The following is a 27,362-nucleotide window of genomic DNA, read 5'->3' on the forward strand; positions in this document are numbered from 1 at the left end:
ATGAGTCAAATAATCATTCTCTCAGCTCTCCTCTTACTGACTTCAGTGGGCTAAAGGTAAAGTTTGGTCAGAGAGCCATGTTCTAGTATCTAAGCAACTGTGGCAAAGGCACACATGAATTTTTATTTTCCAAGTGCTACAACTGGTGTATGTTATCAAGATGGAATGGTGAGCACTGGTACAAAAACACAAACATTCATCTCTCCGTCCTGAATCATAATGTAATACAATATATATAGTATTTAGCAAATAAATTCTACTATCCATAACCATCTGTTACACATGAGCAATGACGCGCGGTAGTGCTTCTTTGAGTAACAGAACAGCAGCCATGGTGGTGGCGATCGTGGTTTCAGTATAGGACACACGCCTCCTTGTCCCAGTCAAGTATTATTACTTGCTGCAGTTTGCTGCCTAATGGCAAAAAACCATAGGAGAAATGTTAAATCTGCTCTCCTGTGAGCACTTCTTGTGCTCTTTTTGTGCCTCTGCAGATTTCTCTGGTGAAAGTTAACAACAACTGTGTTGTCGGCGTATGGCGTAGGGGGGTTGCATCTGTAAGAGAGAAGAGCAGCTCTTGTGTGCCTGTGTGTGTGTGTGTGTGTGTGTGTGTGCACACATCTGCCTATACACTGTTTGTTAATAGAAAAGCCTGGGGCTCACTTACAGTGCCAAATAGGTCTTTGTTGCAAGATGCAGAGAGAGAGAGAGAGAGAGAGAGAGAGAGAGAGAGAGAGAGGGGCGGCGAATGACCCACATGGCGTGGAACACTTTCACAACAGCAGACAAAAAGCAATCATTATTTTAGCACTAGGGCGGATTAGCACGGCTTACCAGGAATTTTATCACTCCCCCATAATGTGCTGCATGGTATTAGCATAATGCAAAAAAAAATGATTAGACACCCTTTATCTCTGAATCATGAGGGTAACTATGGTGTGCAATTATTAATAGGAACTGTCTCAAGCATGCCCTGCGATGCATGGCTTTAACCATGTCTTCTCGAGATGAAAAATAAACAAATAAAATAAAATGTTGTGCAACCCAGGACAAAATCTGGTTGAAAGCAACCTTGACTCTCCTACACTTTCCCCATCTCTGATCAGTGGTTTGTGGTCAGGTCAGCTAAATAAATTTACAGACACTTTCACAATCAAGCATTTCTACCAAAACAATAAAGAGGCCTCGCAGCACTGTCTTTACTGCTACTGCTATGTAGTGTCAATTCTTGGGATTAATCTTATAAGAACCAGAATACATTTTCAAGAACTGGGTCTATGTTCAAAATACAGTGTCATACATGGTGATACCGTTCAACCAACTGTAAATCTGTACAATACCAGTCACTGTAAATAATAATATATGAAAGGGAATTGATTCAGAATAAGTTTTCAAACAGATCAATGAACAATGCAACTGACAGTCCCTCCGGATTTCTACTCAACAATCAAATCATTGCATTTGGCAAAAAAAAAAAAAAAAAGGACGACAGCAGCAATCACCCAACTGAAGACAACTGAAATACTTTTAGGGAAGACTGAGTTAAGGGCCAAATAGTTTGCATTTTGGCTGTGTGCAAGTAAGTAATTCACCAATTTATCAAATGCTTTCAAATCAGTATAAACATGTGTGACCTGTTGAAAGGCAAAATTGAGAATTAATACAAACATGCATGTTCTGGAAAATAGTAAAGCACCTTACCTCGAGTATATTATTCTTCAATGTACTTCATTTTCAGTTCATTTATTCCTTATTGGCTTATTTACTTTATAGTTTCTCTGTCATTCAACCAATACAAAACTGTTGCCAACAAGATACAATCTCGAATAATAAAGGAATGAAAACTCAACACAAGTGTGGTCGAGCTGAAAACACAGCAGGACGGCCAAGGTCATAAATAAGGACTGCAAACATTTATATTTCAAAAAAGTTGTTTTTTCCTCTTTGTATACCTACAGCACTTCAAATCCACTAGGTCAATGAAGCATTGTGTAACCTGAAGTGTGGGGCGATATCAGTGTGTCTGCTCCTCTAATTAGATAATTGCCGTTGGCATGATTTAAATGTGAGGCCTCAGTAAATTAGTCGCTCAACTGGGGCCAGATGCGCTCCTTAAATTTTAGAGCATGGTAAATGTTTTGCATGCTCCATTCAGAGGACACACGAGTTTGGAACGCTACTTGTGATAAAAGGTCGTAAGCCTCCGCCAACCAGTCAAGTTGCAGGACACGTCATTAATTGATTAGAGTCATGGCCGTTAATGTGACCTTTGACCACCAAAATCGAATCTGCTCATCGTTGTGTCCAAGTGAAGGTTTGTGCCAGGTCTGAAGAAAGTTTCCTCAAAGGAGTCCTGGGACATGATGTCCACGCGAATAAGATGGATGGTAGGTATTGACAGTCAGACAGACGGATGGATGGATGGATGGACAAGCTGAAAAAAAATAGGCCTCTGCCTGCAGCTGTCGCCAACATGGAGGCACAATCAATCACAATGAAAACAAAGGGTTTCCCTGTGAGGGACATGGCTACACTAGAGTCCGTGGGAAGAGCCGGTGTATGAGGCCATGGAGACTGATGGACCTCTATTGCTCGGTTTTTTGGGGTTTGGTCCAGACAGGACTTTGATTAGTGTGTGCCTCCCGTGAGCCTGGGAATTGCTGACTCTTTGTGGCAAGACTCTGTTGTGTTTCTCACTAAAGATGACATGTACACTGTGTAAAAACAATCACGATGACACAAAGAGGTAAACAAAGAGCAACGGAATGAGCAGAGAGACGCTTTCTTTCCCTCCCGAATTCACAACTCCACAAGACCTGCTGTCGACCACGCTTTTAAGCCGGGGCTTTTACATGTCACCCCTGCACACATCCCCACTCATAATTCAGGTTTGTCGCGAAATTCGAGCTGACAGTGTGTATATGCAATTCCTGCTCCTCCTTGCTTTGTTGCAGTTTCACACGGAAAGATTTGAAACGGAGAGGCTCCGTGTGTCAAGCGGAGTGTCAAGGAAAAAAAAAATAAAAACAGCAGGGTGACACTGCCTAAAATCATCGTGACAGTTTCAAACATGTGTTTGTAACCGTGAAATGGAGCATAGAAAAGAAATCAAACCGCATGCCGGATGCTATTCTCACCAAATAAATGTAACAAACACCGTGAAAGGCTCTTTCGCTTGACTAGAAAAATAATGAAACCGATAACATCCGCTGAGCGAGGACGGCTTCATTAGCATGTCTTTCAATGATAGCAAGATGACAGGTCACTAGGAATTGTGTGTTCCCCATCTCTGCCCCACACTTCTGTGTGCTGCGAATGCTGAGCGTGCGGCCTCGCAGAGATTCCCCGAGCTTAGCTTTCATCCGTGGTAACCTGTCCGTCTGACTGACCTGTTTGAATGAAGGTGAGCAGCCTCGCACAGGGGCTCAAGGCCACTTCCACACAAAAAAGAAATGATGAAAGATGTAGGGAAGGGAGAGAGATCAACCACCGAGCAGTCTGCAGCATCAGTCATTAAGTTCTGTGTCTCTGCCTCCACCTCTTGCTCACCCATTTTAACTGTCTTGCTACTTTTTGTATTCCTCCTCCTTTGCTCAGACAGAGGCGCATTTTGTCTAGGGATCATCAAGTTGATTTGATTCTTTAGCTCACTTCTTTCAAGAGAAAGTCAGACAATATGGAGAATGGTAGATTTCACGTTAGCTTTGGCAAAGACCAAATAGTGCAGGTGTAATATGGGCATTGCTTTACGATGCAAGTACCTATGGCCGTATGGCATGATTCATTTCACCACAACATTATTATCACAAACGTGGAGCAAAGGATGACAGCGTTAAAACTAAAATACAGTAGCAAATAGGAAACTGCATGGATTAGTCTGGTGTATGGGCTTATTGCAGACAAGGCCGATAGTTTGCCAAGGTGCATTAAAGAATACCACCCAGGACCAAATACTGATTTTCAATATTTTCTACATTAATCCTGGCACAGTGTGCAGTGTATGTTGAGATGAGTCCTGTCATGGAGTGTGGTGATGACAGAATTCTCGAGGAGGAGTTTTACCCCTGAAAAGTTGCATTGCGGTTCATTTCAAAGGCAATCACAAAAACAAAAATGCATGAGTGTGTGAAGGCAACATGTGCCAACTGACATCAAAGATGCATTATCTGTACCACTTCATCCTTTACTGGTCGAGCACCAAACATTATTTCATATTTATTTATACTTGAGTTTTTCTGAGAAACTTAAATTTCTCAGCAAATTCATAACTGACTCTCAATGTTTAGCATTCAGAGAGGAACAGAGGGAGGTGGAGGAGATGAGGTAATAGAGATGATGTGGAGCGATGATGTTTTAAGCGGCTGCTGCGTAACAGTTCAGTGTCAAGATCGTATATTCGCTGGCTGAAGTCAGGTCTGAAAGCTGAAAGTGGATATGATCACGTTCAATGATATGTTTACTTATCTCTGTTATGGTATACATCATTGGTTAATGTGGGTGTGTGGGTGTTTTCTACAGCAGACATGCCACTGGTGTAAGAATCATTAATCCTGTCACAAATAATTTGATGCAAAGATCTTGAGGAGATATATAACTAGCATTAAAACATTTAAAGGTGCTGCGTATTTTTTAAGCTTCCAATAGAGTTTTCATATGGCATTTAAAACAGACCTGTTGCTATAGTTTCCTGACATAGTTTTCTAAAATTAGCCATGGAGGACAAGACGGTGACGTAAAACTAATTACATCCAGTGGAATTTGCCTGTCAGCACAGAGTGGCATAAGAAAAGCATTAAAAAAAAAATGCCATGGGTGATGACTGGAGATAGCCAGTGACTGCAAAAGAAGCCTCAGACAAAATAGATATATAGGCACTGTGTTTGGGGACCCTTAGATTGCAAATCTTGTTATTCCAAAACAACCTCGTTTTCAGCATGAGTTTATACATATGGTAAGAGATGTCCCCTGGTCGCTCCTATTACCACTGCGGCAAAGTGAAGATGAAAGGCATGAGAGGAACAGAATACGACAATGGTGGAAGTTAGCATTTCAGATTTAGAGGAAATAGACAAGAAAAAATAACAACAAAAAAACATGCACATCAAAAGATGAAAAACAAAAGAAATCGAGAAGAGTTTTGAAGACTAGTCCCAGGTGGATCTAACATCGTATGGCATCGCAAAATCAGGCACACGGCCTAAAAATAGGACTCCATGTGAACACTGATGGTATCATAGCTGTAACAGGAGATGAGGGATAAAGACAAAATGTGGAGCAAAGGAAAGAGTTTGACTGAGAATAAAGAGAGGCGATGCAGAACAGATGCAGCCTGAAGAAAGAGATGAATGAGGCAGAGCTTTACAGAGCGTGGCTGCGTATGGATCAGCTGATTGATTAATGTCACTTTTGGGGTATCCAAGAATATGGAGTGCGGGCGCCAAGGCCATTTGGTAGTCAGATGTAAATTGATTACCGTGACACACCAATATATTACCGCAATTAGAGCAGAAGTATTGGTATAGTCAGGGAAAGGACGAGAGTCGACTTCAATCAGGAGAGGAATCTGAGGTGTGCAGGTCTGTCGAGCATGTGTAACAAAGTGTCTGACAGTTTCCACGGGCACAAGAGTGGAGATGCGAAAACGGCTCATTTAAGAGTTGCTAATGAGCAATGACATTTAAGACTGTAAGACTATTTCCTGAAGATGCCACTGTCAAAACCGGTAATCTCTCCAACATCGAGAGATGACACGTGAAAGGTTGGATTACGGAGGAAGCCTGCACTGTACGAGCACTCACGCATTGGCCTCAGGCAACTCCTAAATACAGGAGATAAAACTGACCTCAGATGAGCACTGCGGAGATGAGGTATAAACAACAACAGCGGGTTGCTTAGTCAGCACCCAGCGGACCTTGGACAGTAGTGGTCTGAGTGTCGGCCACACTGAGGTGGAAGACGAGGGAAAAAACAGAAAAAAAGATGGTCCAATCCAGGACCACTGGAGCACGGAAGAGGCTGCATACAACAGCTTACATGTGGGCCCAGTGGCCATATGGTTGTTTGCATGCCCAAGTGTGTCTGTGTGTGTGTGTGTGTGCATGCGTGTGTGCTTGCGTGCATGCGTGCGTATCAGAGAAAGGGAGAAAAATTTGACAGATATGGAATTTGTATGGAATCATTGTTTATCTGCACAATCCGTATTTTGCAGTATTGTTTATACGGTATATAAGGTAATATGTTAATTTTCCTATATGAACAGACGATCGGACATCTTACAGTTTGCAGGAGTTGTAAAGCGAGTGGAAGGCAGGATTGGCTTTCACAGTGGGTGTTGAAATGGAGCTATCATGGTAGAAGAATCAGTTTTCCACAATCCACAGTTTCCGCTTTGCACCTATTCCTTCAGAGGAACTTTGAGAAACTACTTCCATGACCTTGCCCCGAGCTCCCGGAGAAGGTTGTCGCAGGTTTGTAGAATTTTTTTTTTTTTCCCTTTCTAAATCCTGTTCTCACACTCTTACCAACTTGGTGTGTGTCTCTCTGCAAAACTCTTTAAAATCCACCATCCTTCTTTCTGTTCACGAGTTACTGCTGTCACTTTTATCGCGGTTGGTTCGGCGTGTTAAGCTTTGAAGCTGTTATGAAATATAGATTTCAAATACAATATATATATATTTTTGTTTTTTTGATTTTTGTTTTGTTTTCTCTCTTGACAAAAGTGAAATGATTTAGATTGTTCTGGGCTAATAATTCTAAGCTTTCTTTATGGGAGGGTATGAAATATACTCTCACTCAAAAATATTGTCGGATGAAACATTTTTGTCCCCATGCTAGTGTTTATTGATTTAAAGGGGACAGGCAGCGAGACAGAGTCTGTGAAGGTGTGTATGCGTGTGTGTGTGTGTGTGTGTGTGTGTTTGTGTGCGTGTGAGTGTGTGTGTGTGTGTGTCCAAACGCTGTGTCTAATCCCACAGTGGTTCGCCCCAGTGGCCCCTCTCCTCTGCTACACACCTAAATGGAACAGGTGAGGAGCCCGATCCTCCCAGGACCGGCCTCACACCTCACTGGTGCCCACCCTTAAATTGACTTCTTCTCCTGCTGTTCCACACCAGCAATCGCCCTCCCCTGCCAGTAACTGCAGAAAATGGATGTAGATGAATAAACAAATAGACAGAATGCCTGGTGGGAACAGTCACAGTGTTTTGCACTCACTTGTTCAGTGTATAGGGCTATGAAATTTGGTAGGGATGTAGGCGGTATCACACACACAGGAACACACATACACATGGGCTTCGACTGTCTGTTTTTCTTCTTCTTCTTCTTCTCCTTTAAACACCATGGTGTCAGATAACAGAAAAAAATGATATTCTGACAAAATAGTACACAATTCACAGTGTGCATTTATCAATTCCAGTCGGATAGCTGAAATTGCACAAACACCACGAAGGCATCCCACAGCATCTTGCAATTCATTTCTTGTCTAACACTAGAAGTAACAGTGATCATCACTTTTCCTTTTTCTTTTCTTTTTTTGGCAAGTAGAAGTTTCAGGAAGTGAGCATGAAAGCATCTGTTTCTCCGCAGCTGTCAAGAGAGCGATGGCTGCAATGGCTGCGATACCCGCTGCGCCCCATGTCAGAGCAGTCCTAGTCAGAATCGCGTGATGACTCGTGTGTCCTCCATGCTTTAGGCTGTCAACACACCCTTCACCAGGCCTATCCATTTTCTCCCTTCAGAGTGTGCCATTAACTTGGGCGTGCTGTGTTTAAAGGCCTGTGCCTGCACAGCTGACACCCCGTCAAAGGCTCTGAGATTACCTTTGTCAACTGTCTGTCGGTGACAGACCCGATGGCGTACATGACAAAGTTGAGAAAAATGGTAAAAAAAAAAAAATAGCGGCAAAGTGAGGGAGAGAGAGAGAGAGAGAACTAGAAGCTTCAACCAATTCATTAAACACAAAAAGTAGGTCTGAGCCACTTTTTGACAACAATCAGATTATATCAGTGTGCTACAGTAGTATCACATACAGTATCTGTGGTTATATTGGTTACATACTGTAAACATCTCTTAAAAGGCTGTGTGTGTGTGTACACCGATCAGCCACAACAAAAAACGGTAACTGCTTTGAATGCAGACTGGTTGGTTTATATCCATGCCCCAAGTTTTGAAAGAGTTAATTCTGAATTATACCTATCCAGAACTTTAAATTATTTTACAGTGCTTAATGGCTTTAAGGTCAAAAATACACCAAAGCTAAGGGACGTTAAAACAAGCTTCCGGTTTCAATGTTGTGGATGATTGTGTATTTATTAATGCCTCGTCTTGCTCCTCTGATATAAATTCAGATGTGTCTCCACAGCCTTTGGTGGGAATTGAGAGACCTATTGTCATTATTTTAATACTGCAGTCATAAACACAGAAGAGGATGGCAATTACAGAGATTCAAAAACAACTCATGTACACAAACTCTAACTAGACCCCCGATACCCCGAGACATGTAAACAAACAGCACAGCTGGATGGGAATTATTTCAGCTCTCTCTCTCGCTCTCTCATCTTAACATTTTAGTTTAAATCTCTTGCCTGAAACAATAACATCAAGCCAGATAATCGTGTTTTAATCTGCCTCGTGTCCCGATGTCAGCAGATAATGATATTTATATCCATGGGTGTGTGGCACAGACAAAAGTCTCCTAAATCAGGGTTTGCACCTAAGCCTCAAGCCAATAATTCAGTGAGCTTGGGAAAGCTGGAAGGGAGAATCTGGCACTGTTGCCAGCGAGGGATGGGATGGGGGTTACTTTGCCAATTTGAGCCACCCAAGCTCCACAATCTGCCTATCCAGATTGCTCTTCGTCCCACTTGTCTCTCAGTTGGAAAATATATATCAGGTGGCAGTGGATGATTGTGGTTTGCTGTGTCCTAAGATTATTCAGTAAAACATATCTGCGTGTGAAATAAGGTAAACATATAAATTGTGAGGTCAGATTCAATTAATTAGTTGACATTTCCAAAATTTGGAAACCATCAATTTTATATTTACAAAGATAGCAATGTGTCCAACAATCACTGCAGCTGAGGATGAATTGAGGAAAAGGAACCATTAAAAAAATAATGGCTGAAATATATGATGCTGTAAACACACGCTATGACAAAATGTATAACAGTTTTCTACCGATAAATGATGTGCGAACGATGGAATATGGATTCAGACAATTAAAAGAAGCAAGTATCATTAGCTCATCGAGAAAATAATGTGCACAACAATAGAAACAGAAAAAAAATAAAGGGTGGTGACTGTGTCAATGTTATGATGAGGTAACTGGGGAAATAATAAGTAGCATACAAACAAAAAGGTTGGCAGTAAACACACCAACTGAGGGCAACATGCTAATCACTAATGTAACCCAAAAAATATGAGCAACAGACATCGGAGGGATACGTTATTTCTGTTACTAAAATTGTAGCTTATTTCTCAATTATCATTGCCGCGATCAACGGCTTTGCAGTCGCCATTGTGCATGGATTGATGAGCTCTGTACTCCACAAGAAGGAATGCCCCAAAGCTGTTGGACCTGTGCAAATTAACAACATGTCTGTTAAACACCTCTTTCTGTATTGATGCCCGAGACGGCGTCCGTGGCTCGTTAGCGCTGGAAAGGTGTGAACCTAAAGCTCGGAAAGTTTCATCACCCAATCCCCGTGGCTGTGTCGGGCTGGAGGGCGCCCAGACAGTCAAGCCATTCCTTACTTTTCCAAAATGGCTCACCAAAGAAACAGGGCTCGCGCCCCCCTCGGACAGACCGATGAGTGGTGACAGTCACTGCACACGAGTGACCAGGGTGGTGATGTGTTTTTACCACCGTGGAGAATTATCCGGCAACCAGGCCCAACACTGCAGTCAAGTTGAATAATGAACAAAAGGGCCATGGAATCACCACAGCAGACACCAGAGGCTATGAACTATTTGCCTTTCTCCCAAATCACTCACTTCACTGATGTTAACAACCTGGAAAAAAAACCTATTCTGAGCTGATGGATTGATGAAACAACGTGCACCCACTCAACTGTACTCAAGCCACTGATTGACAGCGAGTGATATTTCAGCATTAATTACACATATGTCAGAGCCGTGTATTTTACTTTTCCATTAACAATGAAATTGTACCTGACTATTAATGAATAATTAATCAATATTACTGCTCAAACATTCTTATCATCCTTATACTGCATATTATTGGTATATAAATTGCCTTTTGTGCATAGGATTTGTCTTTTTCTTTTTTTTGACAGCTGGAGGAAAAGGTAGTGAAGCCAATTCTTGAACGCTACCACAGCACAAAATATTCAACAACTTGTCTTTCATTAAAATACACAACGTGGGATTTTTTGTCACTCGACGTGTTCCGCCAGAGGGACTTGAGAGTACCCAGAATTTCTCATATATTATTGATACATTAATTTGCTCTTGTGAAACACCAATACATGACTTTGATAGAAAATAAATAGGTATTATGGCGGTGTTAAATTTGCACCTGGTGTGACCACTGGTTAGAGGATTGGCCTGCATGGGTGTGTTAGCGCGTTGACGTGTGGTCGACTGGTGATTAACTTTCTATCCTACATGCGGCAGGCGTGACATGAAAAAAACCAAAAAAACATCAAGGCCTCTTCTCTATATGGAAGCTTACACACCGAGAGCAGTGACCCAATGTGTGCAAAGGTAGTTACATCAAAGAACAGCAACACATGAAGATGTGTGTGTGTGTGTGTGTGTGTGTGTGTGTGTGTGTGTGTGTGTGTGTGTGTGTGGGGCATCGAATTAATAGCTTCAGTGGGACTGCGAGAAGCCCACCACTCCACCACAGTCGGCTACGAGTGGCATGTTTTCAAGTTATATTGGCCTACCGGTAAAAATAGCATTACTATCTAACGTTAGTTGGCCTGCATATAATAGTTAGATAATGATAGATAATCAGTTCAGTGATTTATGAGGGATTTTTGCATCGTAGGTTCTTTGCGGCGGTTATGTTGACGTTACAGACAGCGGGGCTGACGGCTGAAGTGCAATGTTGTGCTTCAGTGAAGTACTTGAATGAAAAGTTCTTAGTCACTTTCAACGTCTGATGTCGGCAGTCTACGGCAGGATCAAATGCAACCTATCAGTATGCACAGCGCATATCACGAGTCCATCTGTCTGCTCTGCAGTCCTTAAACTGCATAAATAAAACAAACAACATCAAGGAAAAAAATCCATCAAATTTGAAAACCTAAGGACTTGTTGGTGTGGGAATAATGGATGATTTGAGGGCCAAAGGAAAAGAGCAAAAAGCAAATAATCCAAAAAAGGCCAGGGGAGAGTGAGAAACACTGGGGCTTGAACTCCCCTTGATGTGATTTATGATTCTGACTGTTTTGCTTTAAACGCAGCAGAAACGCAGAGTGAATAAATAAGAATTGCCGAGGAATCAAGGCAGGGCCTTTCTGTTATAAAGCTCCTTGTCAGTTCAGCTGAGGCTTACGCATGTGATTTAGGCGGCGGGCTCTCACCTCAGCCACTTGTCATTTTGTAAACAATCTCAGGAGCATGTGGTCGGCTGTTGCCTGGGTTACAGTCCTGCTGCAGAAGTTACGGCCCACCAGGCTCATTAGTGATGCCAAGGTTGTCCACAGGTTGGCCCGCAGTTTTCAGAGTATCCTCTCTTCCCTTAGGGACGGCCTGAGGGCACATTGGAGTGGAACCTGGGGCCGGACCAAAACCTCCCCTCATCCTAACAACAAAGTGCCCGTCTCTCCTTTGAGCAGACTTCATCCACCACAAAAGGAACATCCCCTGCAAACTTGCTCTGACCTTGTACACTTTAGTCAATGTCACTCAGTCATTCACTTTTCTTACACGTTTGATTATTGCTCCTCTGCCAGCATGTGAATTCTTTTTTGCTCACCTAATCTCTGTCCCTTTGTTTCACTTGGCAGTCTTTAGGTCTCAGAGCACCTGCTGCTGCTAATCACTCACAAAGTAAAGCACCCCCGCTCACAAAGTCACTCGGGGAGGTCTGGGACACCACAATGGAGGCTCGCCCCCACGAAGAACAAAATGGCCACACTCACTTTGAGGGCAGGGCCAAGAACACATTCTGCCACCCTCTCTCGACCACTCCTACTCATAGCTCCATTTGCCCTTCCTCTGGCAGTAATTGATTGTGCTTGAATCCCCAAGATGAATGGCCTGTGGTTTGGAAGGCAGACCATTTAGGTCCGTATTTCATGTATTTCAGCTGCCAAAAAAAAAAAGATTGGTGGACTCGGTCTATTATTTCAAGGAAGATGAAATGAGCTTGCGGAATTTCGAGGTAGATTTTAAGAATCATGTCTTTGTTCTTCAAATACTACTTTCAGTAAATGGCGAAATAAGAATAGGGTTTTAACAATGGTGCCTGGAAGGTACATTTACGCTTAACTGCGTGTGAAATAAACGCACATGTTGCGATGTACAGTCGATTTTACAGGTCAAAAGTAGGTTGGATGAGCGTTTTCTTGACTCTGCTACAGCTTGTTTGTAGCAGCACCTTGATGATGACTTGACGACAGAGCTTGTAGTTCTGTATCACCACCTTCAGACAACGTTAAAGGCTTTTCTCATTTGTCCGTGTTGGCTTTAATGGCAAACAATTTGTTATTACTTGGGAAACTGTTTCTTACTTATAATATTACTAATATTTGCAAGTACATCCTCGATGGTTTTCATATGTTGTAATGGGAAGTGTAAATGTGATATTATTAGACTTGGCCTTGAAACATCAACTTTGCTAGGTTACTGTCTTTGTCGGCCAACTCCCAGACTTGTCCAGGAGTGCCTGTACAATTGCACTCTCCCCCTTCCTTTCCTCATTGCACCACAGAGGCAGACAAGGTCCTTCATCACCCTGACTTAGGTAGGACGGCTGGATCTACGGGCTGTAACAGGGTTGGTGGGGGGGTGGTATAGTTGAGAGCCTGGCCAGACACATCTCCCTTTAGATCAATCACTTTTCCCCTTTTTGTCCTTGAACCTCCCTCTCCCTCTCCCTCTCTCTCTCTCTCTCTCTCTCTCTGTCTCTCTCTCTCTCTCTCTCTCTCGCGGTTGCTTTCTTTCTCGTCTGTCCTATTTAAAGAGAAGGGATGTGATGGGAAAGTTTACCGGTGTAAGAAAGCACCTGCAACACTCTGAGCATTGGCTGCCTTGAAGAGCTTCTTTTTTTTGTGTCACTGCCGGAATGGGATTGGAAAATGACAAAATACCTCAGTCTTGCTATATCTCTTCCTTTTTGTGTGCTTATCTTTGTGTTGTGCATATTGTCCTGATGTGTTCATCCGTCAGTGACATTGGCTACAGTTAACGTTCCCTCTTGGCCAGCTAGAAAATAAAAAGGTGTTGTCGTCCCCCCAAAATCTGTTGAGCACCTGACAGTTATTTTTAGTCTGATATTAAGAAGTTGGGTTTATCCCCTTTGCGTGCATACGTGTGTGTGCATGCATGGAAGCTTGCATGTCTACTTTCAAGGGTTGCATCAGCAGCTCTGAGTGATCATTGTTGTTTCGACACACTTCAGTGTGGAACTGCCACTCCAAAACCAAGGAGCCATAAAGCACAGTTGTCTGCCTCAAAGCACCCATCCATCCACAGGCACTCGACACAACCCCAACCCTCTGATCTTTTACAGACACCCAATGCATGAGTGGCAGGGTTTACAATGCTCATGCTAGTTTGGCTGCAGTGGAATTGAATTCGGCTCACACAACATCAGACCCTGACATTTCTTCTTCTTTTTCTCTTTTTTTTACTGTCTTTATTATGTTAACATGAGATGCATGATGCATTGCTTGTGTTCAGTGTGGTATAACATAACTGATATTTCTGTTTGAATTCATTTGTATGTGAATTCATATAATATAATATTATAACATATCCATGGTTGAATGCACTTAGTGTAAGTTGCTGTGGACAAAAGTGTCAGCAAACTGACTGTAATGTGATATAAAAATAACAAAATGATCTGTTGTTGTTGTTGTTAATGTTTGAAGGATTTGGTTCCTTGCCACAAACGTAAAGGAGGCCATTAACTGAATGATCCTGTCATCCCAGCAATGCAAAACTGTAATCAAGTATAAATGTTAAGATTCTATGATATTGTGCAACAAGCCAACTGTCACAATGGTCCATTGTCCAATATGTGTCGGGACATTTTGAACTATTCATCATGTCTGAGAGTTCAACTCACTTTTGACAATCATTTGAACATTGAGTTTAATTCTGCTGTGCACTCAATGAATGCCCAATAGATGCTCGGAACAATGTCACAACAACGTTGTTTCACACTATCTCTTAAGAACAATGACCGCTGATCAATTGCCCCTGAATATACACATTACCAAACTACTTTTGTAAAAGATGCTCCCATTTTGCAAGAATAAGGAACATCAGTTAAGCTAGTGACTATTTCTGATTCTCCAAGCCTTTGGACACATTTTAATCACCCAGTGTGTTGTCAAACGTATACTAACAACCCTGGACAATAGTCTTTCACCTGGGTCCTTTTTACTCTAATGGCACAGCTGGGGACTGAGTTTGCCTTTCCAATTATAACCTTCTGATTGTGCACCACAGCTGCTGTGAAAGGAGCTATTACACCAAGGGCAACTGCCATAACAGTAAACTACAACAGGGGTGTTTCTGAATGAAATGGTCTGCAGCATTATGATTCCATTCAAACTCTTTTGGATGACATTTCAACCAAGTAAACTTTTATACGATCTGTGTCTTTGCCAAACTACAAATTCAAGAAACAAAACAAATCAAAAAACAAACCTCAAAACATAAAATATCTAAACCATGCATCAGCTTTCAAGCCACAGACAGATAGATAGATAGATAGATAGCTACATACATACATACATACAGTAGATAGATAGATAGATAGATAGATAGATAGATAGATAGATAGACATATGTATATATAGATAGATAGACAGATAGATAGATAGATAGATAGATAGATAGATAGAGAGATAGATATATAGATAGATAGACATATAGATAGATAGATAGACATATAGATAGATAGATTGATAGACACATAGATAAACATAGCTAGATAGATAGCTAGATAGATGGATAGATAGATGTAAATACATCTTGACTTACCTATAGAAGGAGCCAGTGGAAGGTCATTGGGATGCACAGCAGAACATAAGGAGAGAGAAGGAGACAATATTACTTGTTGTGTTATGTATTTTCAAAGTTTCTAGGGGAAAAAAAGGTATTTTATCTCTGTCAAATTTTGGCAACCACTATTTACTTTAGTGTGAAAAGGGGGGACTGGATTTTAACTGTCCACAAATCCCAAACTGTGGACAAGGCAGTGCGGGGAATCTACATGGATGCGTGAGCAATATGTGCACAATGGTATGTGTGCACTTCCACCGTTAGAGGTCTACGGGGGATTTAGATGACCACGCTTGGGAGAATAGACGGTTGAAATAAGAATCATTCGTCAGATGTGAGCGAAACAGAAAGCACGAGTGTACAGTGTATACTAACAGAGCTTCTATCTCTTGCTTTCTTTGAGTCCCATTGATTGAGCATTGTAATCCAGGTCAGAGCCCTGAACTGGCAGTGGCGGGATCCCCCCAAGCAGTGAGGCGACCGGGTTGAAATTGATCCTAGCGGTCTCCAGAATCAAATAGAGTCCAAATCCTCTGTGACATGCAGCCTGCTGAAACAATCTTCTGTTTGACCCCAGTGCAAAGAAGGCAAGAAAGACAGAACGTTGGATTTTACCTAACCTAGCGCAACGGGCTAATTCTGGAGCTCATCCAAGTCAGTTGGTGCCACTGCTTGCTTGTTTAATGACATGACTGCCGGACAAAAATAACTCGCAGGCATCACATATCACTGTGCTGATCCGCCGCATTAGTTGACCACTGGAGAGATAAATTAACCTAAAAATGCTAAACGATTCACAGCCATGAAATTACTCACATTAACTTAACCTTGCGTGGTTAACTGTGTGGTAGTTATCCTCTATTATTTTTGAGCTTACACCTTGCAGCAGGATATGACAAAAAACGGCACAAAAGACATGAAATAACAACCACCACCACCACCCCCCCCCCCCCCCCCCCCACCCCCCACCCCCCCCAAAAAAGCGGACTGCTTGTTTCAATCCCCCAAGGTGCCGTACCCATTTAAACACAATTAAGCAATTGTTTAGCAAGCCAGTACTGTGTGGCAACAGAGGACATCTGACAGTCTACGTTGAATCAATCACTGTTGATCTGCATTACTTCTTTTAACTTTTTCTTCTCAGGCAGAATTGCACTCTCAACCTGCACCTCTAGGTGTGAACCTCAAGGCAGTGGCTATGTTTACTTTTCTAACCATTGAGCATTACAGACTATGTTCAACATAAAGTATGGTAGTAAAGTCGCAAAGATTAGCAATACTCTAACCACATATGATATACCAGTAGCAAACTAGAAGGAGACGGCATACCTCCACCAAGGCCAACGACCTATCTCGCCGTATTAAAGAAAGCGGACCTGCTCCAAAATACATTGGTTTTTCCTGGGGTCATGTCCCACACCCCAACAAATGGTGGAAATAGGTTCAATTCCTATTTGAGTAATCCTGTTGAGAGTCAGTCAGACAGACAGCAATGGATACATAACATTCTTGACAGAGGTAAAAAAACTGAAACATCAGTCATCGGCTTCGTGCAGCGGCTGGACTGAGAAACTGAACGTGAATTTAAAGAAGAAATTCAGTTCATATAAAAACTGTTCAAATTAGTGACTCAGGAATGTTTTGTGTGTTATGTTTGTTTTTTTGTTAAATGAAAAGGCATTTTCAATTTCAAAATAATATGGACTCCAGAGAGATTGCCTACCAATCATTGGTCAGTAAATTGCTGGGCATGATGTTTGTGTTCCCATCTCGAACGATGCCAGAGACAACACATCTTTAATGAGAGCACCAATAAGCGTGGTGTGGGAGAACACACTGGCAGCCTCCTCCTGGGGCCTTGGCATTCCTTTCTCAGCTAAAAGCCTTGCCTTTAAATGAAAACGTTTTGAATACCAATACGTTATTTTAGCTATGCGTGTTTCTTTACAGGACCCAACAACCACCTCTTTCGTGATCTCAATTCTTCCTGCAAAATAGTGTACCATCTGTTTGTTTTTTTTACTATCTATCTTTTTCTATTTCATTTCTCCATTGACTGTGGGTGGATATTCATCCATATAGATATGCAGGAAAATAATAATGAACTGATTATGTTTTTGTTTTTTAAATCACAAACACAAATACGTGTAAGACTTGAGTGTTACAAATATCGTGCTAGAGGCAGGCAGAAATAATAATCTTAACTGCGACGGGTTGAAGTTATGAGCAACTCTACTAATATCTGTATGTATGTATGTATGTACTCTTCATTTTACCTTAATTGGTATGAAGAAGCAGCAGAAACGATTGGTGACTATTCATAGTTTTATGGTTAGAAACAAACAAACAAACAAAAAAAACATTCTAGAATCTAGATTATGTTTAAGCTGGCCTTGATGTAGTGACATTTTAGGAAAACAATGTGTCCAGGTTTCCCGTACCCCAAAATCCCCACCATGCCCAATCCCCAACTCATTACACGACACTACAAAACGGTTACCTGACACTAAGTGGATCTTTTTTCTTTCTTTTTTTTCTTTTAAATGTGAGAGGCCAAAAATCTAAGTACCACAGAGCAATGTCTTATAATCTCTCTGAAGGCCTTTGTTGTGGTGCAAGAGAAGGTCACGTCTAATGAGGCCATCTTCGCCATGGCGACAACAGAGTAATCCCATCAGTGTGGGTCAGCATGTCTGCCTGTGTTCACTGGCAGGGTGTCCGGCTGTGGAACACGCTCCACCCCGATCGCCGTCAACGGACAAATCCTGGTGTCGCAGCAAGTTAAAACAGTAAAGTGGTGAAATTCCGTCTTCATGGTGCAGGGTAAAAAAAAACTAAAACTAAAAAACTAAACTAAACTGTTAGTTAAACTAAACTAAAGTTTGTTTCTCGTGCTTCAGAACTATTGCTGCTTCTTTGTGTGTTTCACGATACACATGTACTTTCCCTATTTCCATTCTTGTTGTTTTCTTTCAGGCAAAACAATACCTACCGGGTGATGACGCCGTTGTATGCAATTACAACTGGCCAAATAAAAATGCATTTGATAATGGCTTTTTTCCCCCCTTCCTGATCAGGAATTACTTCATCAAAAGTTGTACCTACAGTACACATGCATGTTCAAGTGTCCTTCTTGTTGTCAAGTGCAACCATGATTTGATGACATGACAAAGACAGTTGATTCCACTCCAGTCAGAGAACATTGATGTCATCAGTTCACCGATACTCTGATGACAGTGTGAATGACCCTGCACAAAAATAATTCTTTCCTAGATCTAATTCAAATATTAAAAGGCAAAAGGAGAGCACTCATGTAGTTCTGTCTTGTCGTGTCCTGCTCTTTTTAAATCGCATGCAAACGAAGCCTGGAACTCTCCACATTAAACAGTAGCGTTTAAAGGGCCCATAATATGCCCATTTTACACAAGTTACATTGGTTTTCAGGTGTGTGCACTACATGTCTTTGCCATTCCATGTCAAAACACCTCAAGGATCAAGCCACACAGCACCCTCCTCTTTCTGTATAAACAGCCCTGTGAGACTACGGTCGATTCCAGCGCTTTCCTGCTCACTCCTCGCCCCCCTCCCTTCGTGTTACGCAAAGCTCCGCCTCGCTCCTCCCCGGGTCTGCTGCGCAACTACGGCGTTGCGCTGCCATGACAACAGTCGCACGTAACAAGGCACATACACGACGTAGAGACCCGGGAGGCACAGCGAACACATTCTCCATAATTACACAAAGAGCACAAGGGGCTGGGCGATAGAACCTTAACGACATCCCGGCCTGCGAGTCTAGCTACGCCGGCCGGTAGCCGCGAGCTCCGCCACAAGCCGGCAGCTGCGAACGCCGTCAGCCGCGACGTCCGCAAATGATGGCGTAGACGCGATCTGTTTTTCCGCACTTCAAGGGGGGAGGTGCTGCTCAGGTTGGGGGCGTGGTCGCCCCAGTAGCAGGAGTCAACTTACGTCACTTGACGCCCGGGCTGTGAATGGCTCGTTTACAGACCGTCTGCACGATCAACCCAAACCACGAATCAACGACCCATTGTTTTCTTTTCATTCTCCGTGGGCTGGCAGACACCCCAGATAACCAAATAAACGTGGAGGCAGGCTGAAAAGGTGCCTGGAGCATAATATGGCCCCTTTAATAAACAAACTCATCAGCTTGCAAACCAAAGTGTGTATATACCTGTACATATATACCAACTTATTAATTAAATATTTCATCCGCTCATCTATACGCCTGAGTGCTCTCATCGTAATCTTAACACAAGCATGGAGTCAAGGACAGGAAAAGAGAAGAGAGTGACAGTCGCTTTGGCTTTCATAAAATCCAGAAAGTGATATTTCTGACATTTGTTGACAAGGAACAACTAAAGCAATTTCAAGGCCTCTCTGTTTTCTTCTCTCTCAAAATACGAGGAAACAGTAACAGCCGTTAAAAAAAAACGTTGTTAGTGATTTGAGGGTTGAACCATAACCCTTGGGTCCCACGGGTCAGGTGGGTTCACGTAGGTTTACCAGAAAACAACACAAGTTTGGGAAGTTTGGGTCAAAAAGTGAGAAGGCAAAAGTTATTTTTTTTTTAAAAAACAAACATTTTTTCTCTTATAGGATTTTTGAATTGAGTGTAACAGGCCAAGGCTTTGATTTCTAGTCCAATTTCCACCTTCTCTTCCAGCATCTCTGTCACACTCACAAACATACAACACAAGCACGAACCAGGCTCCTCGTCTGTCATTCTTCCGCAATGACGGTAACCCAACAAAAAGGAATATAACCTCAATCAATCACACATCTCTTAGGCCAGGCTAAAAAAAGACAGTATAGACCTAAAGTACACATGCAGACAGATATATAGACAGATTTCCGATTCTGCTGCAACTACCATCGTAAAAAAGTGTGGGGATTTGAATATTGTAGTCCAATATATTTAAATCACAAGTCTAGTAGTTATATTGCATTTAAAATGTTCAATTAGTGGGAAATCTTCTCACCTCACTGGTGTTAATACAGTTATGTCTTTTTCTTTTGATGGCAATTTCACATTTTTCAGTGGCCAAAATATGTGAACAACTCACTTTGGGTTGTTAACTTACGGCGACTCGATAGGATACGGTTGAGGGCATAGTCAACTCTGACTTGTGTAGGGCGGATGCATGTTACTGCTCCATAGGTTGAATTTATTTCAGAACAATTACACTACAAGTTGTGATTCCAAAGGTGCTGGACTGTGACAGCTGATAAGAACTACCTTTTTTTCTCTATATCTAAGGATCTGTTGACCTCCCCAGCTAAAGCAATGGTGAATATATTGCCAATACACTGTGAGATAGCCGCATAATAATATAGTGTGAGTATTTCTCCATATCAATGGTAGTTGTAATCTTCAGCAACAAAAGCATATTGGGAAATGTGCATTGAGGTCTCCCTGAAATATATCAAATACAATGCCATGGATGCAACTAAATATTTGGACAAGGAAATATGTAAAGCAGATGTTTAAATGTCATGCAAAATCAATAAAAATCATCTTGGATCCTGAGGATGTTAAGAGTCTTTGAAAGTGTCTATCTTCTGTGTACGTGCGTCGTGCACCTGCTTAGGTCAAGTGTGGATGTGAATAAATGTGCTGTATGTTTCCTCACATACTTTAACAACGCTGGGAGCACCCCATCGCCTCATCACATCCTACATGACAAGAAAATCGGTGTCACAAAGCTGCACACGGCTCGCAGGGATGACTTGAAACTACAGAAGCAGCTTTAATGCTAAAAGACAGAGAGTGGATAAAAGTGTCTCAATCACAGGGAAATTTGAAGTCAGGTGGGGCAGCCTATTCATCTTGGCTTTCACTGATAAATCCCCAGATTTGTGGCAGTAACAGGCACAACCATTATTCTTCCTTCATTCTACAGTTAACATGATGTATTACTGAGGCAAGGGCTGGCAACTGAGCTCGTGTGTTTCATTAAGAGTGAAACATGGGACTTTTTACTTTAACTGTGAAATACAGTAAATATGGAATTCCTGGAATCGATGAATGATTTAATCACTGTGTACGTAATGTTTTTTTTCCCCAAACAAAGCTCTGTATAGCAACAGCTACATAGTTGGAGTTGGTTTATATAAGGTTGCAATCTCCAATTTTAAATGTACCTTGTACTTACATGTTAAGATAAATGATATGGTACTGTTGGTATTTATGTTGCTAATCAAATTGATTGTACGAATAAATGTGGTTGTGAGGCAACACACACACACACACACACACACACAATAATAATAATATCAAATATCTGATAACAAAATGACTGAAGTTTAAAATGAAGGACAAATTTAAAGACCCCCATAAGTTTGTAGATATTACATGTTAACTAGTTTATTTTACAGAGCTGTTTCAACATGTTCCCCTCCCTTTAATGTTGTTCTTTTATAGTTGTCAGTTTCTTATTCCGGTTCTTATCTAATCTTAACCCTGGCACCAAGTGGCACAAAGTGGCACAAAGCAAGATGCAAGAGTCTGAATTCAGACCAATGCATTCTCCATCCCCTCCAGTGCCCGAGCTGTTTAACGTGAAAGCACAACTGGGTCTTACAGGAAATGGGAGATGGCAGTCTGAATGTTGAATTGCTGTTATGTCCAAAACAAAGTCCCTGATTAACACGCAGACTAACTGCGACCCCTTTGTAATTCTGTAAATAAGCAACGGCAATTTCCATTTTCTGTTTGGAAACTACCTCTGTGTTTCACTTTCTCGGTAGCCACTTACGATCGGCTTGTTTTTCCTACAGCACACCTATGCTCCGCCACTCAGTGTGTTACCTAGCTCTAAAGTAGAGCAGTTCCCCAACGACGAGGCATGTTGACATGAAATATTTTCACGTGCAGTTAAAATCATATTTGTCGATGAAATGTCATTCACGAGGCTTGAAGCAAGCGCTGTGTACAGTATTTGGCAGCTGATGATAGAACACATACATTTGCATACCTGGGATTTTGGCTGGCGAACACAATTTCAATCATGGGTTCAAAATGTGAAAAACAAAAGTCACAAAAAAAGAAATCCTGTTTCCTGAATTTTTACATCGCAGGCACATTATTTGAATAAATTAAATGATGACTTTTTGACCAAGTATAAACAAAACTTATAATACTGTATTCACAGATCATAAATATGTCTGATTCAAGGAGAGAACCGTGTGTGACTGTCACGTGCACACGTCGTGAAGGTAAGATTCTGAAGATAAAGAAACAAGAACAAAAGAACAGCTTGATCAGACAAGAGGAAAACAAACCCTACAAGCCAAGTGTGCTAAATCCTGATTGGCATTCAAAGCACAGTTTATGATGTATCAAAAAACAAAAGTCACACTCTGGGACTTTACCAGAGACACCTTGCGCATAAGGTCTTGAAAATAATATGTTTTTAAGCAGCACTACCTAACTTTCACTGAGCAGCAGCGCCCTCTGCAGGTGTCGAGCTCCGTGTGGAAACGATAAAGGGGTTTTACTGTCGAGAAAAAATACAAAATAAAAAACAAAGAATATCGACTCTTTTGATCTCTGGAGCTCCGACTGCGTAGTCCCACTCACCGATCCGAAACACAACTGAACGGTGGATATTCTCCATGATCCCCGGCTTCCTGAGCCGTAAAAGATGCCGCTGTAACGAACGCACAAAAATATGTTTAGAATTCCATAAAACGCTGGATATAAATGACTTCTAGGTATGTTTAATACCTGATCTATAATTCAGCATTACTCTTGAACTTGCTGCGACTATCAGTCAGCTGCGAGTGAATACGATCTCCGGCTGGCCAAAATGCACTGTGAGGACAGTGGGACTGAGTCAAAATAAATCTAAAGCTACTATTTTAAGGTGAAAATGTTGCATAACGTTGCTTTAAGACAACATGTTCATGCAGTAGATGTGAGTTTGGGTTTGAATATAACCTCTCAGCCATGCACATGACAGTGAAATGAAAGATAATCACGGCATGCACATGACATAAAAGCATCAAATAGACTGTAGTGTAAATATTCAGTGGGTTGCAAACTAACAAAAAATGATAAATTCATAGTGAGGCGTTAAAGCTAAATGACGCTTTCATAGGCTAATCAGATTGTCATGCATGCGTATGATTTGTGAGTAGTTAATTCCCACTATGACCTAAAGAAACACACCATCCTTTCTCAGTGCAGAGACAAGTGCGGCACATTTATGCAAATTAATGTGAGGATTTATGTATCCAAGTAGCGCACATGACATGGCGTACACAATGTTCACCTCAGGGCCACACAAACATGTCACAACTGTCTCACCTTAAGTCACGTAAATGTAATTAGTACTTTATCTGTTGACCATGATATAGAGAATGGTCAGTGACGTCCAAGGCCCGATGCAGCTCCGTGATCCAAAAGTTGACAATGCTCATTATAAAAAATCTGATCTGTAAAGACAAGGGAGCCCTGGCATCGCGGCAGGCCAGCTGGATTAATAACTCCAATTATGAGCCTGCTCTTCAAGTGCCAAAAAAAAAAAACATTTACCACAAGACAAAAAGCACCACAGGCTTTACTTTGTGAGCTAAACACACTTGCCGTAATTTCAAGTGATGTGAAATTGTTGTTCGGCCTAGAGAATCACACTACTCGACAGCTCTGTGCTCCTTTATCACCTTTTTTTTTTTTTTAAAAGTCAGCCGCCATGTAAAACTATAGCACTGCGTAACACCGTGAGCAGTCAATCTTAGCAAAGATGCTCACACTACCTCCCTCGAGTGAGGCCAGGCGGAAAGCTTGAGGTGATAGTAGGCTGCACTTGAACTATCACAGCCTGAAGCTAACCATGGTCAAGACAGAAATGAATTCTGGACTTTATCAATTAAACAGAAAATGAAAAAGGATGCAACAGGATGTCCATACTGTTTTGCTCCTGCTGTATGTCCAAGGAGTTATGTTGCATGCACACAAAAATTATAATAATTGCAAATTATTTTTCTTCCCTTTTTTTTTTTGCAAATATCAGCTGCCTTTTGTCTCTGTAAGCTAATTTTCTTATGGACTAATTTATTCATTCATTCAGGTTTTTAAGTCTGTTTGGGCTTTTTAATTAGCTTTTTAGCTGGTTTTTTTTCTTCGTATTTGCAGTTGATATCAGGTGCTGTTTAAAAGTTTTAAAAAAAACAACATTATTCTGCACACGTTCAGAGGCTACTCTGAACAGAAGTCTCTGAAAACCACATTAAGAAAAAGGCAGGAGTGGCGAGCTCGACCTTTTGCCGCAGCCTGTGAGCCTCTGACTCACCTTCCTCACAATTTGATCTAGTTCCTCTGTCTTCACCTAACAAGGTGAAGGCAGCTCGCAAAAAAAATACTTGTAAAATACTTGCAAGATTTTTCTGCACTTTTTGAGCTCCTCCTATTTTCAAGTGAGCCAAAGGGGATTCTCCTGCAGAGACAAACGATTACATCAGGGGCGTTTGTCAATGGAAATCAGTTATAGATGCAGGTAGGAGCAAAGATTTGTAAGTCATTGCTCTCTGTCACAGACGCCTGAAGCAGAGTGTGTGGTTCGTTTTTTTTAACTTTATATTAAGTGCTGTGATACATATAGTTTTTAATTACAGATAACTTCTAGAACAAACCATGCACTGCAGCATATGGCCCCTTGAAAGCCTTGTAAATAAACGAAGGCAAGCTCTCTAATTAAAGAAGTGGGTCTCTTCTTCATCCCCGAGCCTTTAACGAGAAAATGCACCTTGAAGTTTAAAAGTGCCTCATGAAAATGTGTTTTGAAAGCTGTGAAAACACAGATATGTGTTAATAAATGCCCACTTAAAGCGCAGCAAAGTACGCATCACCCCAGGGTTATTTGCAGAGCACTTGGCTTTTGACTTTGCGTGTTTGTCACAACTCCCTCTCAGACTACACACCTACACTTCCTCCTTTGCATTATCGCCCACTGGAACAACAGTCAACATAAAAGCGTTACAGCACCACTGGCATTACATGCACACATTTTCATGAGTCACTGCACTATAAGACAGAAACAGAGTACATACTACTTATAGTTTCAGCCTATGAGAGTAGACATATAGGTAAGACATGGATACTGAACCCTGTAACATAGTATATCGATCTTCACGAAATACCGATTTGACTCAAAACATGTTCATGGGATCAATCAATATTTTCTAGAAATGGTTGGTAGGTCACTTTTACTTGCACTGTCTTGCATGTGTCATTTTAACATTTTATGCAATGTCATTTCAAAGAGATTTACAGAACAACAGATGTTGCTACTCCTTTTTGTTTTGGCAGTGGCATGAGTCAATCAAAAGGCCCAATCAGTTATACATCAACTCAAAGTCGAGCGACCTGATGCGTAGACACGTCTGCACAAAGTTCAACATTTGGAAATATTAGCACTTATCCTGGGTCCTTATCAATTCATTAAAAATGTACCGTGATAAGACGGACAAGGATAAAGACTGACGGAAATCAGAGACAGAGGTGGAGTTTCCGGTGAGCTCTGAGTTCAGTCAGAGGCTGAGCTGCCACACAAACAAACGCATTCAGGCCGTGCGTCGATTGCAAGATCATTTGCAGCAAATGTCCGTACAGTTGGTATATTGGCAGTTTAGAACATAACAACACGGCCTGCACAAACAGTCCAGCAGTCAAATGTACATGAATTGCGTGAGGCAAAAATGGGCTTTCTGTCGGAAAAACACCTTTACTTGTGTGTAACTGATAATAGCCCAGAGACCGTGGCCACGCTTTATCCTCACAAGAGGTGACACTATGGTGCTGACTGCAGCGAAAAAGAAGGACAAGAACACAAATATAGTAGATAGAAAATATGCTACAGATAGAAAGGTGCGTTTCACCTAAAACATTTGCCCAAACACAGTGTAGTGTGGCACAAAGGTGTAGGGTTCACTGCGCAGCTTGTGTGAAAGCCTGAAAGGCTCATAATTGAAATTTATATTGTTCATCTTTTTTCTTTATATATATATATATATATATATATATATATATATATATATATATATATATATATATGATTGCACCTATTACAGACTTCTGATAGAAAAGAAAACTTTGGCCCATCTTAAAGCTCGGAGAAAATATTGTGGTATGAAGAAGAGTGTCCCCGGTTTTGTTTCATGGCTTTGATTTCATGCTGACTCAGGACACGCCAAATTTACAGTGGTTCCTTCTTTTGAAAAGAGGAATTAAAGGACAAGGCTGTAGAGGTAGCTCTTTAGAAATATGGTCCAGACCTTGACCTTGACACATGCTATGGTCACAGAGACAAACTATATTTGTGCCTTAAGTACTTTCACTCACTCTGGTCTTTATCCTATACAATAAAGGTGATATTTAAAAGGTTTTAATCATTAATTAATAGCAGCCGAAAACTATTTTATATGTGGAGATTCAGGCATCCTGAGCTGAAAATCACAGTCACACGGTCCTTCTGTGTGCGACGTGATCCTACAGATCCTCTGTTCTTTCTTTTGCCCTTTTTTCCATGAAACCGTTGGCCCAATCCGATTTTCATGAAGTGTGATGTGTCCAGAATTCAACAATATACAAAACGAACATCATGCTGTATTGGAGAAGACTTGAAACTAGAGATTTGGACCACAAACTTTGCAGGAAAATGTCTATTGACGTTAAAAATCAACGGAGAAGAGTCATTTTCTCATAGACTTCTATAAAAAAAACCCACCTCCATTTTCCTCCAGTGGAGTCGCCCTCTGCTGGTCATTTCAGAGAGTAGCGGCTTCAGGGATTTTTCGCATTGGCTTCACTTTCCGGACCCAGTGAGTGCGTACATTTTTTTAATCTTCAGTCTATGACTACACACAGTGCTGAACCGCTATGTCAATGATGCTAGCTATACTTAATTTATATAAGTATAGCTAACAGACTTACATTACAAGCAACACCTTGCTGAGAAAACAAAGGGAGAGCGAAGGAGGTGTGGCGGACAAAACAATCGATTTGGTCAGAGATGCTGGTGCTAGAGCGGCACCTAGTGGCAGTGGATATATTGTTTATATAACCTGTAATTAATTTATTCATTCATTCATTCATTCGCTTGTTTGTGTCGGTAATAACACTTCAGTCTCATAATTTGTTT

General features: G+C 41.4%; 1 protein-coding gene across 7 annotated transcripts in view; it reads right to left on the reverse strand.

Annotated features, from left to right (window-relative positions):
* The window catches only part of ctnna2 (catenin (cadherin-associated protein), alpha 2), a 301,922-nt gene that overhangs the window by 134,946 nt on the left and 139,614 nt on the right, over window positions 1-27,362 (reverse strand). The window contains exon 8 of one of the 7 annotated variants that reach the window (XM_035637493.2): window positions 15,048-15,183. The exons of the other annotated variants lie outside the window; for them this stretch is intronic. Coding sequence (XP_035493386.1) covers window positions 15,142-15,183 — 42 coding nt within the window. The 3' untranslated portion in view covers window positions 15,048-15,141. Of the gene's footprint in view, window positions 1-15,047; window positions 15,184-27,362 lie in introns of those variants that run through there. 7 annotated transcript variants of the gene reach the window in all.

Source organism: Scophthalmus maximus, chromosome 8 (assembly GCF_022379125.1).
Source record: "Scophthalmus maximus strain ysfricsl-2021 chromosome 8, ASM2237912v1, whole genome shotgun sequence".
Classification (NCBI taxonomy): domain Eukaryota; kingdom Metazoa; phylum Chordata; class Actinopteri; order Pleuronectiformes; family Scophthalmidae; genus Scophthalmus; species Scophthalmus maximus.